Source organism: Anguilla anguilla, chromosome 2, assembly GCF_013347855.1.
Source record: "Anguilla anguilla isolate fAngAng1 chromosome 2, fAngAng1.pri, whole genome shotgun sequence".
In the NCBI taxonomy this organism is placed as follows: Eukaryota; Metazoa; Chordata; class Actinopteri; order Anguilliformes; family Anguillidae; genus Anguilla; species Anguilla anguilla.
Window position 1 is genome coordinate 57,000,320 of NC_049202.1, and position 16,361 is coordinate 57,016,680.

The following is a 16,361-nucleotide window of genomic DNA, read 5'->3' on the forward strand; positions in this document are numbered from 1 at the left end:
GCGCTCTACCCCACATACCAGTCTTTTAAGAGACGTGTAACCTTTTTTAGATGTGGCTTAACAGCAGAGCTTTTGCTTCTCTCTAGGTTATTAGCAGTGCTGCAATAGACCACTGACTGGGATGTTAAGCAGATTACTCCACATAATCTCCAACCTCAAGATTAGAGTTAACCATGTTGCCATTTCAAGGAGGTTAATTTTACACATGCGGAAGTGAAGCTGTCAAACAGGAGTGAATCGATCATTTTGAAAGGACTTGAAAATACATATACAGTGAAATGAGTGGGGAGCGCGATTAACGTGTGCAGTACTGCAAATGTAAAAAACTGCAATGCAATGTGGGTAGTAATTTTTAATCTCACATAGAGAGAATAATGGATTGCTTAAAGTAGGTTTAGTTTGACCACTGTAACCTGTAGTTTGTAATGATTCAGTGATGACATGGTCTTTTATTCAGGGAAGATTATGTCTCAAATTAAACGTGGTAATAAAAGGAAAACTGACCTAAAAGCAATGTGGCTTTAAACAAAGATTCAACAGGACATTACAGTAAAGAAGATCATGAGAAGCACGGATTAGAACACTTTTTGTATACTTTTATTCAGTGTTAAAAAGTATTTAGTGAAGTATCTCCAATTAATGCTTTTCGACATCCATGCTGACGTTTGCAAGGTTTGTAAAAAACAAACAAAAAAACAACATTGTCTTTTTCACGCTATTTTAATTATGTACAAATTCAAGGGAAAGGCTATTAAACCTCTTGCTCACGGCACAAATTACCATGACAACGAAAGTAAAGAACATGTACAGACACAATCAAAAACAGGAACATATGTACAAACCCCATACTTTACTGTAGGCCCAGATGTACCATGAGGGTAAAAGGATTGTTTTAATATTTTTTTAAATTTTCTACAAATTTTTTTGTATTATTTTTTTTATTTGTATCCAAAATACAAGAAAACAGAAAACAACTTAACTTCCCCTCAGTTACAGTTTTGAAAAAATCATTCCCCATTAATAAAGGATTATCAGTTTATCAAATATATAGCACCATAATACAGACTGAGGATAGAGGGGATTCACATTAAAAAAAAAAAAGACCCGTGTTAGTATCCAAGGACCAGAAATTTCACATAACTAAAGATCATAGCACAAAGAAAAGAGGTCAGTTCAGGATCATGGGCCTCTACGTGAAATTCACAATGCCGCATGCATGGATGTTTGGTTTACTAAACATGTTAAGATTTATTTAAATCTTTTTTTTCTTTTTTTCTTTTTGCTTTCACAAAACAATGAGCATAACAAAAAAGATAAGGCCTCAATCTCATTAACAGAAAAGGTTTGCTCTTAAAGTTGACTTGTGCGCTTTTCAATTAATAGAGAATTAATTTATTGATGTGGATGTATGTTAACTAAAGGTGGAAACTACATCACAGAAGAGGGTAGCAGCTAAATTTGCCTTGAAACAGTCACGTCTTTTTATAATAAACCTAAAAATATAACTCCGCTATTTGGTCACTAACACTGTCTCAGTTCATAATCCTGTAAAGCTCATTTGTGTTTTACTTTTTTTTTTTTTTCTCCTAAACATGTTTTTGTTCAATCCACTTGGCACCATTTGATCGCTCAGAAATAACTGATGACACAATGGACTGAAGACAAGATACCAAAGAGAGTCACATAATGGCCTTTACGCTCTTCAATAAAAGACACCCAGCTAAAGCATACCTCTCACTTCCACCAAGAACTCACCTGCCATTCCAAACATCCCAACAGCAACAAAAGTAAGCTATGAAACACACACTTTGTAGAATACCACCATAAGATATTATTGCTCTGCTGGACCCTACTATGACCTTGGGTAAACTCAGTTAGTTTTCACTTTTTCCAGCCAGCATAATTGAGGTTGTGCCCATATATCCCCTTCCAAGGAATAAATAAAGCATAACTAATTAAAGAAAAAGAAATATTAGAACTCAAAAGCTAGCTGGCCCTCAATCCGTCTACAAAACAAAGTAAATGCGGTCACACAAGAATTTAAACATCTCTCACTGTGATGTTTAAAAAGAATCATTCAAAAGCATCTATCCACAGACTACAGGGAGAAAAAAATAATAAAATAAAAAAACTTACAGAATGACAGAACTTTGTGGCATAGTGCTTTTCAAGAATTCAAAAACTGAGCAAGAGGTGTCCCATTAAGTTTTTAATTTGCGTCTTGTTCAAGAGCACCTGAGATTGTTCTCTGAGAGAGAGAGAGAGAAAGAATGAGGCGGGGAAAAAATTTTAAAAAAATTGTAGAAAATGTTTGGTTGGAAGAACCAAGCATTGATCACCTGGCTTTGGGAGGGCTACTGACTGAACTCAGGGTTTCCATTTTAAAAGTATAGCAATGTAAAAAGGGTACTCCTTCAAAGAATGACCCCAAAGTGCCCTTGAAGAGTTTACACTTAATGTAAACCTCAGCAATATTCACGTAAGCGGCAAGCCTGATGCAACAGTAACAACTAATAAAAAGTATTTTGCTTTAATTAAGATGTCCGGTATATCTTCAATACTGACCACCTCGAAAGCCATTAGCCACACCCCACAAACCCACAACAAGCCTATTAAACAAGATGCAAAGGTTTCCTGAGAATTTATTGTCAACCTTACTGGTATATGAAGTGAGACTATAGTACAGTTATTCACACCTACTGTGACAATCATTGAACTCAACAGTTCTACAGCTACATGGTCAATTTCAAAATAGTATGTATAGTTTGTTATATATACATGCACACATCACACGATGTGTGTGTGCATATATATCACTTCAGACACGCACACATACACGCACACTTACACACACACGTACACATGCACACACACAGAAAATGGGAAAAATCACAGATGATACAGAAATTGTCACCTTTATGCAACTAATTTAATAGTAATTAGATTTATGTATATATTATATTTTTTATATTTTAATCTTCAAATATATGAGAGCCTGTTATAGCAATAATTCAATTAAAATTATTATTGCATATTGAGTCTCCATTGAAATGACTCCTTTGTGAATAAGCTATGTTATAAAAAATCTGTTTGGTGTGTGCCATTTTAAGCTTTATGATGAAGGTAGAATATACATTTACTGCTTGGTGAATTACAGATTTTACACTTTCCTTTGCATAAGGTACTCTGCACACAGTTTCCTCACTGCCATTCTACATATGAATCAAATATAATCAACCAATGGTCAAGACAGCTGGTCTTCCTGGGTCCCACTACCTCATGGTTTGGAAACTGCTCGAGTGTTTCGCTGCCAGGTTCTTAAAGAGGTAGTACAAAGATTTCTGAGGTGGAATGATTTTCTTTCTTTTTTTACGGTAGGACAAGACAGTATTTTCTCATGCCATGAAAGAAAAAATAATAATGGATACGTTGGTACGATGGACATGCGGAAATAAAATGTTTAATCAACCAAAGATCAACCTGAGAAAACTAAGTTGAACTTGGCTTATATCTGTATATTGAAATGTGTCTGTACCATGAGCTTTTAACATATTTCTATTTTCAGTGCTTTCTGTAGACTTCTAAACTAAACCATAAATTAATGCTGGATTTAAGTTTCCAAACAGATTCTGGCCTAACAGCTCATTTTGGATATAATGACATATATTAAAATATGATGGTAAGGTAGCGCTTCTTTTAGAAACAACCTGAAGTACACTTTAATGGTGACAATAATAATAGTAATAATGGTAATAATGCAAATAATACTTTATTCAGAGGCTCAGTTGAATACTTCACCTATCTGCAACAATATGGCTCTGAAATATGGAACTTTTCAGACAGATGGTGATATATTACAGATCTCTCTCTAAAAAAACGCAACTCAGAAGCTTGCATATCTTAATGTCAACTGTGACATGTAGCATATTTCTTTACAATTCGCACAGAACTTTTAAAATTTTACAAATTTGCTTGACGGTCAACGTGTTTTGTTACTCACACAATAAAGCTGCTTTGTGGCAATGGTGACTGCTACAGGCTGATTGAAATGTACATTCCTGTAGTGCAATCTATGACAGTGTTTTCCATTTATTCTGAATGTCTGTTCATACCAGTAAGGTTTATGATTTATATAATATATTCAAAACCCACTCTTCATCACAAATTAATATATATATTTATATATATTCATAGTTTTCCCCATTAAACTTAAATTTTCTCACAAAATATCCCCAAAGTTACCGAAACATAAGACACACAACAGTTCTCAACTTTGAAAAATCTTACAAAAACATCTTTGAAAACTTCAAGTACAATGAACATTTAAAGTCCATCTGGCAAATTTATGAAAACAAAACAAAAAAAGGAATCCTGCAAAACACCTCTTTCACCTACTTCTGCTAAATTCTTTTGTCTTTCTTACCCGATAAACCATTGCTTAAGATCTGGATTTAAGCCTCTCCTGCAGTCCCTCCACCGCGCTCCACACCACCAGAAGCTGCTATCCAAGTGCTGGCCAGGTCAGACAGGGCAGAAGCTCCTGCCTTAATTAAGAGTTCCTGTCGGTTGTGTCACGGCTCCTGTTTGATGTAGTAGCTGCCAGAGCCGTTGCTCTCCTGGTCCGAGACACCTTGGGAGAAGCTGAACTCATCCACCTCTTGTGCCTCCTCTTTCAGCTGCAGTGATGCCACTTAAAAAAGAAAAGAAGCACGTATGAGAATCAAGAAACCACTAGCACTGAGACAAGCAAAACAGAGAAATAATAATAATAATAATAATAATTATTATTATTATTATTATAATAGTAACAACAATTATAATATTTATTATCATTGTCATTATTATTATTATATATAATAATACAATGCATAATATATACATACTGGCTACAGTTAGTAAAACCATAAACAAATATTTGTGATTATTACAACTTAAGCCAGAATTACAACCAATTACTACTGTTATTTATTCGTTAAATAAATAAATAACTTTAATCATGTTGAAATGCGCAAGTCATCCCAATACTTAGCAGCACACATACGCTTATTACAAAAAAATACAAAAATCACTAAAGGCAAGTATTCGGATCACATGACAAAATGAAAGCACAGCTTTGTAGTAACACTTAGGCACACAAGTTGGTGTGCCATTTCTGCTTGCCATTGTGGTGGCACACACCTCACAAATGAGACTTCAGAACAGTATTCACATAACCTTGCAGAATCACCAAGAAAAAGACAACATCCACAAGTGAGAGGTTCAACGGGAAAAAACAAATCCCCATACTTACATTAGCCCATTACCATTAACAGGCTACTTAGTGTTAAGTTGGTAGAACATCGATATTGACCATTTATAGTGTCAGATAATCAGTAGAAATTGTATTGATTAAATGAAACTCCTGCTTTTTTCTCAGTAATGAACAGAAAGTGTTGAGGAACAGCTGAGTTATTCCCTGGTTACTGCCAACAATTAAGCACATGTTTACTATAATTATTCAGCTGAATGAAGCAGCTGGATAAAAACTTTACACCATTTACCCAAGACTGGACATTCTCAGATGTGCAAAACCCTTTTTGGGCTGTATTGTGCTGTATTGTGGTTACTATTAAGTACTGTTTATACATTTGTCATTAAAACAAAGAAATATACATAAAACATATCCAAAGTCAGCAAGTCATGCAGTTTACAAAAATCTGAACAAAGCTACACATTTTACTCCTAAAGGATAAAGATGAGGACAATAGAGAAATAAGCACACCTAGCTATGCCAAGATATGTGATTCCATCAAGATACTCAACACTATCCCTCCTGTTGTCACAATAGCAAACTGCTTGCAAAAATAGCCATGCTCAATGTTACTCTACTTACAAAAGCACACACTATGCTAATACGCTAATACTACAATATTAACAGCTCTGAAGTAATCTAGTTCAAGCATTTTCTATTTTATAAGATGTCACAGGTATAAGTAGAAAATTAATTAACGACTATTCAAATGTGGGAGGCATGAGGGTTTTTCCTGTTGCGTTTAAAAAAATGCAAAAATATTCCAAGTATATGAAAATTATTACTCCATAATTATTACTAGACAAGTGTAAATCACTGAAAAAATACTTATATAACTAAAAATTATAAATTCTTTGTAATTAATTAAATTCATGCTTTCCTTTTTAGAGATGAAATCAAAACATTAAGCGGTATTCTCTTAAGGAATAAATGCTCATTTGGATTTTAGCTGATAAATGAGTGAAGACTAAACGGTTCACCCCGATCTTGGCTGAAGGCCGTCCAATGAGACCACTGAGTTGTGCACCTCGGCGTCCACAGCACCCCCCTGTGTGAGAGAGACTGGGAGCAAAGAGTGGGTTGGTGGATTACCTGATTTGAGGCTGGGATTGAGCTCCCCACTAGTGGTGGGAGGTTGAGTGGGCCCCGTGGCCGCCGCGTGTGCGGGATGGGACGGGTAAAGGGGCGGAGTCAGCTCTTCGTCACCCGAGAAGCTCCTCCGCACCGTGCCTGTCAGAGGCACACTCGACAAACTGACCGGCCTCTTCCCAACAGGAATCTTCCTCTCTAAACACCAAGCCAGACTGGAGTAAGCTACCAAGCCTCCGTTGTCTTACCTCTTCACCCACATCTACCTCTTCTTTTTCCCCAGTGTCCCTACACCAACAATTTCTCTAAGATGGAGACTGTCATCAATTAATTAAGTTGTTTTTTTTTTGTTTTTTTTAAAGAATGACATTCAGCAAGAAACGGTCACAATGATTTTCAATATGCTGGTGGAATAAGATCCATCTTATTAGCCTTTAGAAATCTCATTTCCTGTTGTTAGAATTCAGCTCAAGGACTCAACAAGTCAGGCTTCTCGGGCCTCGGTGTAATGCAGAGGTTAGTCAATTTACGACCTGTAGTCATGTCACTGTCCAACTCCATGCTACTCTAATCTACACTGGGGAAACAGCAAGCAGTCCACAGCCAGTGTCCCATGCCCATTTTTCACTGCATACTTTCATACAACACCTGGAGACCGTGTCATGTCAACTTGACGCATCAACACCCGAATCTCACCAACTTCAATTCCACACCCAGGCCAGAGGACTTCCAAACCAACCAGGAACAAAGTTTGAATTTCTTGTTGCAGATTTTGTTTTTATGTAGTTTTTTTTGTTTGTTTTTGTTTTTTTTTAAATAAACGATTTGCTGAAAAAAGAAGTAAAAAACTGTTTACTAGACCCACTTTTCTTTTGCCCTTTGTACTGCTGGGACTTTTTCTTCTGCTTCGTCACTGGTGTGGGGATTTCTCTGGGGCCTAAAAAGGAGAACACATTCAAGTTTCAACATCCTATACAAATAATTATTTTAAAAACACAGATATAATCTGCCACTTTCTGATTAATTGCAGCTATGTGTTTTCACATGGAAATGTACAAGCATGTTTGAAATTCAATGGCTAATAGCCATATTTCCCAACTCGATTACATTTTAGACGTAATACTAGATACCCATTCTGATATGAATGACACACTATTATGACTAAAAGTATCTGGACTTGGTCTAGGGCTGTTTTTCATGTTTTGGGCTAGGCCATTAGTTCCAGTGAAGGCAAATCTTAATGCTATAGCACACAATCCAATTCTAGAAAATTCTGTGCAGTTTGGGGAAGGCCCTTTCCTGTTTCAGCATGGCAATGCCCTCAGGCACACAGCAAGGTCCATATAGAAATGGTTTTTTTGAGAACGGTGTGGAAGAACTTAACTGACCTGCACAGAGCCCTGACCTCAACCCCACCCAACATCTATGGGATCAAATGGAAGGCCAACTGCAAGCCAGGCCTAATCCCCCAATCAGTGCCTGACTTAACTAATGCTCTTCCGGCTCAATGGAAGCAAATCCCTGCAGCAATGCTCCAACATCTAGTATAAAGCCTTCCCAGAAGAGTGGAGGTTGTTAAAGCAGCAAAGGGTGGACACCCTCCATATTAATTCCCATAATTTTGAAATGTCGGGTGTCTACATAATTTTGGCCATATAGTGTATCTAGTGTTTAGATTATGGCCTTAGAAATAGTGAATTGAATACAATATTATATTGTTTATAAGAATGCTGGCTGCCCTCCCCACAACAAACATCAAAGGAAATGTCCCTGGGGCAATCAAGAGTCACGCTGATACCCTAATCTAGGCAGGCAAACTATGGGTCCCACCTCCTGTAGAGAAGAGACAAACCAGAAGACAATGCTATTTATGAAGATAGAGGCCCAGCATGGCTACAGAATACACAACAATCAAGCTCCTTTTGATTTTAATTTTGAATGCAATCTGTGACATCTCATTGAAATCATTGATTGAAAACCTAAAGTTTACATACATAATGGTTGTTCAGGCCTGATAGTGGGAACCTACATTTTTTTTTAGAAGCAGGGGTTAAAATTGCTGGATTCTGAAAATTAAACATATCTTACTCAATCCTCAGTTCCATGACACTTTTGAGTCAAAGTCGGACTTAGCAAATACAATATATTTATTAGCTTTCTGCAGCTATTGTGTTGATTTCTGAAACAATCCTTTAATGGCTTTAATAATAAGAGGAGCAATTGAAGACCAATTTCTGAACACTGCATGTTGATGTGATAGTCAGTGACAGGTTGTCATGTAAGCCTGGCCAAAAAAAAACCTTCAAAGAAGAAGCGTTTGTATTGTAGCTACAGAAAATATCACTAGACAGATACTGTATCTTTACAAGGCTATGACTATAACAATTTCCAAAGGGAAATCCAAAGAAATTTTCTGTGGGTCTTTATTTCAATAGACTGCTGGGAGAAAAATTGTCTCAAAAAGATCCCAGACCTGCAGCAAGAAATTACACAAGAAGATATTTACTGAAATAATGCAGATTCAGAGCCTTGCTCAAGGGGGACAATGGCAGTTCCCTAATCCCTAATCTTTGCTACATTACTTTTAATAATTCACTTCAGATTAGTTTGCCTTTTAATTATGTACTGTTAATTTTTTTCCCCAGGCATACTTACTCTGTGCAGCAGGTGGCTGAAGCTGATATCCTGTCAGCTGACACCAGCCCACAGGGTAGAGGTCAGGTGACTCACAGTCCACCCACTGGTCATACTCGTCCTCCCAGCCATCAAAATGGATGCGCAAAAGCCTGTGAACGATGCGCGTCACCGTGGCGACGCACACAAGCCGTGGCTCCATCAGGTCCACAGCTTCCAGCTTCATGCCCGGACGGAAACCATGGTTTGGAACCTCCTGTAGATTGTTACAGGGGGGCAACAGGAGAATGTTTTTTCTGCAGTAGGCTATGGTAGAGAATAGCTCCACTGAGGCCTACTCACTTTGTCTTGCCACTACAGATGTCCACTAACATCTAACTTTTCAGACCCTCTCCTTAACACTGGTATTACCAACATCAAAAGTGCAGCCTTGGAATTGTATATTATTTAATAAACATCTACATCCTTGTTTTCTTCCTCATTACTACAACTTCCTCTGTCCTCATGTCATCTTTCATTTGTACCACCAACAAAAATAATCCTGATTAACTACAATTATGAATATGCAAAAACATGCAGTAAAACGAGATTAATTATTTTAAAAGTATGATCTAGATTCTGCAGAGACACACTAGGGCACACATTTCAGGCTATTCACAGTATAAGGCAAGTCCACTGCATAATAAAAGGTGCTAGAGACAGACTTACTTTGTTGAAGAGCCTCACAGGAGCTGCAATTGAACCCGTATCCCTGAGGTAGTCAAACCATTTGAATGGGAGTTTTGTGTACCCTGTGAAATAGATTTGGATTTACAAACACCATTAATTTTAAACCCAGAGCATTCAAGTGAGCCAGATGGGTCCAAAGGCCAAGAAGGTTTACTGCCTTGATGGTAATTCAGTTTCTCGCCTCACCGTAAGTAAATGATTGGTGAAAAAGAGAAAAAATGCTGTACCTCGAGGTGGCGTGAGTTCAATGTTGTTTATTTCACAGAAGCCGGCAGGAAAGATGGAAGGGGAGGTGGCATGGTAGCAGAACCAATCAGAACCATCTGCCGCCTCAGAACCGTCAATCCCAATCATGAGGTACCCATCTGCCAAGACCTGACACAGAGAGGACAAGGCCCAATTGGAAAAACCACCATGCAGCTTTGATTACAGTATGAGGTCAGTGGTTCACCTGACAGAATCTCCACAGCCCTTCACCCTACCCATCCCTCGCTCTTTCCAGGAGTACGATTGGCTGGTCCAACGACTTAAAAACAGCATATCAGGAAGACATCACATCTTTCACAAGACCAAGTATACCACACAAATGTAATCTGTGCCTTACCTTTCTTACAGTAGCTACACATATGGCTGAGAGATTTAGAGGGTCAATCGCCTCTAGCTTCATTCCATCTTTAAACCAATCCCCACTTTGGTCAACATCCTTCACCTGAAGAGAAATCAGAGGGAGCAGCAGAGAAGATGCTATTAGTCACTAGTCACTGGAAACATGTGAGAATTTCACCACAAGTTTAAAAAATATACAAAACTGAAGATAAAAAATAATGTTCCAACCTTCAAGAACAGTTGAGCAGGAGCATCTGCCTGACCCTCAAGCTTCTTGGACACATCTAAGAAAGACAAAATGGCTTCATTTTACCATTGAATATTCTCCCCAAACTTGAATGCATTAAGAGCAGTTCATAAAACGTGCATCACAATCCTTTACTAAAAGGAATCAGCCCCACAGACTCCCAGTGTTCTGCTGTCACCCCCTCATTTACCGGATCTTTTGAAGCGATGTCCGATGCTTCGAGACCAGCCGATGCCATGGATGAGCGGGCTGTACATGTGGCACCAGAAGTCGTCGGTGCCGTCTTCACTCTCCTCGTAAACCAGACGCAGCCGGCCTCCAATCACCTGCTCCACCAGGGCCACGCGTGTCCGGCACAGGTGCGTCTTGTCCACCACCTCCACACGCATCAGTTTTTTGAAAGGGTACTGCATGCTTTCCTGCACCTGAGGGCCAGGTCATTTCAAGCTCAATGTAAGACATTCAGCACACTTCAAAAGACAAAAACAATAATTGGGTGAAAAACTTGAGTTCTGATTAGGAGCGTTCCAGCAATGGCTCCCGGACAAGTGACGATGAAGCCTCACCTTGGCGGTGAAGTCCGGAGGAAGCGTTTTGGCTCCTGTAAGGCGCTTCACAAGGAACGCTTTCCAGTTTGTGTATTTATGCTGAATGGCTACATAAAAATGAGAGAATGAGTTTTGTTTAAGCCAACACATGTAAATTACTGCAACCCACAAAGAGAAAAACATGGAGAGAACCAGATGGAGAAAAATTCTCAGGTGAAATTGCCACTACCACCCCTAGGGTCTTGAGCATATAAACCCAGGGCCTGAGCTTCCCTTACATTTGGGGGGTACGAGAGGCTTCCCACTGGATGCACACCAGCCCACTGGGTGAATTTCAGGGATGCAGAGGTTGCACCAGAAGTCCCGGCTGGCGTCGTTGTCAAAACCTTCGTACCGAAGGAGCGCCTTAAATCCTGGGGGAATCACCGGATCACAGATGAGGACAAGACGACCCTCAAACCTGCTGTATATTCTGTCTATCAGTTACCGAAAAATCAAGAGAATTTGCACTTTGATTGTTGACCAAAATAAATTATACCCAGTTATCTCACTGACTTCCTCTCGGTGCTAGTAATGTTTGCAATCAAATCCAAGACTATTATGGAACATTTACCTTGACCAAAACAATACAGGTATGAGAGCATCCAGAGTTAATTACATTGTGTACCAATGATATACCTGCACTGAACAGTAAATAGTCAGGGTAACAGCTTCCTTATCATTACCTGCCAGTTTGATGATACCCGCTATCCAGTAGACTTTAGTTTGCAGAGTGCAGTCAGAGTTGGGGACTTCCACCCTCACTCCTTCTGCGATGTCACCCCAGTTTGTTCCCATAGGGACCTGAAACATCAAAGACAGCCCATTCTGCTTAATTACAATGGAAATGTGGAGCAGCAATTGCGACATTCTGACAGCAATTGCATGAAGAAAAAAATTGCAATATCTGTTTAAATTTTCAATGAAATACTTTTGAATTATTTAAATACCTGATGACAATATCTATGAAAATTTTTATTAATGCTTTTTTTTTTTTTTTAAGTATGCTTAACTTTTATTGTCACTTGAAATAAAACACAGACATACTGCACTGCCCACCTTTATTTTCTATAGCTCTTATTAAGTTGGAATCAGAAATAACATACAAAGGAAAAAGTCAACTCTGACGGCACTCATTAAAAGAAAACAGAAGTACACAGTCTTGTAGCCAACCATGCAGGTTTTCCCTGTGTTAAGTTAAATAATGCAGTAATAAAAGTGGGCTTAAAATGGTGCTTACATGCTTGAAGCAGCTAACTGGAGCGCCAACCAAGTTACTGCTGCAGATGTAACGACCCCAGTCAAAGCCCTCCACAGGGACCACTACAAGTAGGAAACCACAAAAAACAAACAAACAAATGTCATGGTTATACTTTTCATTCCAGTAAATGTCACATCAGTTATAAATATAATTTATTTATCTTGTCAACAAATTTTTGTCCCAGCTTGCTGACCAAAGGAGGATATCAAAGTCTTCAGGACATACCTGTTTTTGATTTAGCTTGGTTCTGTTGACTTGCTTGGTACTGGGCATAGGCAGCCAACTTTGCCATTAGAGGTTGTTTCTGTAAGACTTTTGCTTTTTTTGTTGGTGGCTTACCCTTTGATAAAAAGCAAACAAAAGAAAAAAGATGTCCACTATTCAGAATCTTCTTGAGTAATATCACATCATTTTTTTACACAAACAAAATTTCCATTGGCTGTCACAGACAGTCAACTGATTTGCAATTATATCTAAACAATGAAGTTCTATTTTGGCAACAACAAGAGATGGAAATACTTAGTTTTTAAATAGCATTTCATTTTTTTTTTTTTTTTTTAAATCACCATATATTTTTATATAGAGCTATTTTAAGTGAATACATTGGTTCAACAACACAAAACAAATAAGCAAACAAGAAGCTTATTACCTGGAGTCGAGCCAGGATGCTGGCTTTTTTAGAATTCGAGGAGTAGCTTCTGGAGCAGGACACACTGCAGAACCTCTTGGTTTTGGAGTAGAAAGCATCTCTTACTCCCACCATCCCACACATCTCACACGTGGCTGGAATGGACAAACAAAACACTGAAACTTACATGACAGACGAGGCTGTAGAACCGCAGGACTGTTCCACACAACCTAACTCTGCTCACAGCCATATATTAGCTGGAACACTTATGGTAAAGCCCCTTACATGAGACTATGCAAACAGAGACCAAGTTCTTGCTCCAAAGCCATGACATCTCAAACCACAATCACCTTACGCAACTTAAAGGAGCAATGGCGATGCCTGAGCAGACAAGACGAGAGAGAAGCACTGACCCATTCCCGCCTTCCCATCAGGGTAGGTGTACACCTGGCCATTGTTCTTGATGATGGGGAGGCTGGCGGGGATGGAAGGCACCTCTTCCTCACTATCCTCCGAGCTGGAGCTGCTGCTGGAGTCCTCACTGCAGCTGTCATACCCATCAAACATCCCGAAGGAGTCCCGCCTCTTCCGTTCTGAACGTGGAGTGTGTTCAGCCTGAAGGAACAGAACCCTCTCAAACTATCAACGTGTACATTCATAAGCATGTTTGTTGGTTGCTTAGCAAGCACTGACTACATGCAAACACTCAAACTGCAAACTTCCTGTTGCCAAACACTGAAATGCCATTTTTGCAAAATCTCAGTTCAAGCTACTTTTCTCCAGTTGTTCAGACAGGCCTACATATAATTGCCAATAGTTCAAGGACCACAAACACAACTGGCAAGTTAATTTCTGCCCAAATACATCATAGTGATATAACAGTGATGACGAGCGTTCATGAAACATTGTTCATAACAACTAGGCCTATGTAATTACTGAAGTAATACAAAATATAAACTACTGTTAGTACACTACTACTACTGCGGATAATAATAATAATAATAATAATAATATCATTATTATTCTTATTGTAAATATCTCGATCGAAACGTAATGACAAAAATAATAATAATAAAAACAAATAAAAAAAACACTCAGCGACCAAAATTAAACAACAAACTACCCATACATACATGGCCAGCCTGCAAGGTAACATTTGCTATAGTGATTTCTTTAGCAGGGCACACAGATTAGCAAGTGTATTGTATTTCACAAATGCAATCAATAGTTAATTTGGAAAGTTATTCACCAAAATAACAAGATTATAGCCAATATCGTTAAACCAAAAACACAGTAACATAAGCATGCAAAACCTGGCGCCGAACAGAACTTCAGTCAAGCAATGAAGGTATGTCAACAACCACCAGTAGTAGTGTCGCTGTTAGCGAGGCAACATTACCAAACGTTAGCAAGGTACATTTAAAGCGGCAACTAGTATTGGCTAACAGCTTGCTAGGAACGTAGAGATAGAATGCATTATTTCTTAGAAGTGATCAAGCTAATCGGCAAGCTAGCTACAGTTCGCTAGCTATTTAGAACCCATGTCGCGAAACCAGCACAATACAGCAGTGCATGGTTCCTTTCTTTCATTTCCTCAGTCTGCTTGAGCTTTACACATTGCTACGCGTGGCAGCTAACATTACCGGGATTACGTTTTCTAACTGGAGTACTAACAGGGAAGATCCGCGATCTTTTGTACGTAAATCTAGCGCTGATACACATTTCCAATACTGCAGCATTAGCCGTGTGGGTTTATCGCAAGCTACCAGCCATCCTCCACTGGCACTGAGCAGTCCCATGACGGGCCTTCGTGCGCTTCCATTTGCCCTGCAAGCATAACTGTGAAATACTGCGATATTGGTAATAGTAGCGGGGTAATATTAACTACTCACTCAGCAACGGCTCCGGACAAAACGAACCACTGACCTTTTTAATTCTTAAGAATGCTCCCCGTGTGAGGCTATGGCCTTCTAGTCGCTATTTCTGCTGCAAGCTCACAATCACAACAAAGAGGGAAAACAGGATTGTACTACAAGCGCAGCTAGCCTGCAAGATAGCTGCACCTAGCTATCAAGGTTTTACACAACTCCTACTCAACAAACTCACCAAATCCCTTGTGTCTTCCATTAGCCCTTCATGCAAAGTGTTTCCTATTTTTTCTGTGTGCAACTGCGAAAACCCCAAAGTGGGGATATTGAATAAAATTCAAACTAAAAGCCAAAAATGAACTCCAGCCGAATATCAACAAAATTAACATATTAAAAATGCGCGTGCGCACGATACACCTACTGCTTTACCATTGGTTGGGTGCAGGAAATGGTCATCGACTAATACAAACGCTAAACATTGGTCCCCCTCATCTTTACATTATCTTCCGATCAGCTATTGGTCCCTGAGGCTTACTGTCTGTATATTTGTAAAGGAACGGTACTAGACGAGGTAATGCTCGCAACTCTGCAAGCTTAATAAAATGACTTGCATGTGACATTTGTCAGATTCTGCAAAGTGCATACATATTGAACTTAACCGGAAATAACCGCACAAAGACATGTATCCCATTGCAATGTTCTGCGTTTCGCTACTTTACGTTTAATAAGTGGGGAATCGTGTAGCGACAACAGGTTGCATGACTCATATGCGGATATCCATACATTTCCTGAAACTATTTAATGCGTTTGAATTTAAATGCAACACTAATTCTTTAAATTCCGCAACTTGGATTGAATTATGCCATTAAACCTTGTGATAATGTCTGCAGATTAATACTAATGTATGTCCAAGATTCGGGGTACATCTTTTATATAATTAACATACTATCTAGTGTCTAGTGTCCCCCCCCCCCCCCCCCCCCCCCGATTATCGAAGGGTTGTCAATTAACCATTTAAAAGATCACAACAAAGAATGTTCTTAACTGAATATTTAATGCTGATGTAACAATCACTACTGGTAAATGAAGGCAATGGAGTTCTATAACACTCAGAATTTGAGGGAAAAAAAATACTAGGATAAATTCAATTTTATATGGCACTATGAACTGCTGTCCAATATGTAATCTTTTTTGCATGCAAAAAATACTAGTCAAATAAAAATGAACACTATCTGCAAGCAGCAATTATAGGTACTAAAACATACCAGCATTCTGGCCAAGGCCTCACAATATTTTTTTAAAAAGTCACAATTTCAAAAGGTAACAGTGGATAGACTAAACAAATCATGTTTGCCCTTGATTCCCTGTAGAAAATAACTTGATAATTTTTTGACATTCAAAGATGATTCTATATACTATGCA

At 38.7% G+C, this 16,361-nt stretch overlaps 1 protein-coding gene across 4 annotated transcripts; it reads right to left on the reverse strand.

The window, feature by feature from the left end:
- Positions 1 to 575: 575 nt before the first annotated feature.
- mbtd1 (mbt domain containing 1) lies at positions 576 to 15,339 on the reverse strand. Of its 4 annotated transcripts, none has more exons than XM_035405073.1 (17): positions 15,178 to 15,339; positions 13,485 to 13,686; positions 13,093 to 13,226; positions 12,669 to 12,783; positions 12,423 to 12,505; positions 11,869 to 11,986; positions 11,422 to 11,556; positions 11,162 to 11,250; positions 10,786 to 11,020; positions 10,577 to 10,632; positions 10,347 to 10,451; positions 9,970 to 10,117; positions 9,722 to 9,804; positions 9,035 to 9,269; positions 7,245 to 7,316; positions 6,383 to 6,520; positions 576 to 4,690 (listed from the first exon to the last, which is right to left on the reverse strand). In XM_035405073.1, exons 1-17 carry the CDS (start codon positions 15,196 to 15,198, stop codon positions 4,572 to 4,574), a joined length of 2,088 nt encoding a protein of 695 aa, XP_035260964.1. In that variant the 5' UTR covers positions 15,199 to 15,339; the 3' UTR covers positions 576 to 4,571. The 4 variants fall into 4 exon arrangements, with proteins under 4 accessions (XP_035260964.1, XP_035260963.1, XP_035260965.1 ...); XM_035405072.1 differs by having other exon boundaries at positions 6,383 to 6,577; positions 15,178 to 15,338; XM_035405074.1 differs by lacking the exon at positions 15,178 to 15,339 and adding an exon at positions 14,998 to 15,150 and having other exon boundaries at positions 6,383 to 6,577.
- Positions 15,340 to 16,361: the final 1,022 nt, after the last annotated feature.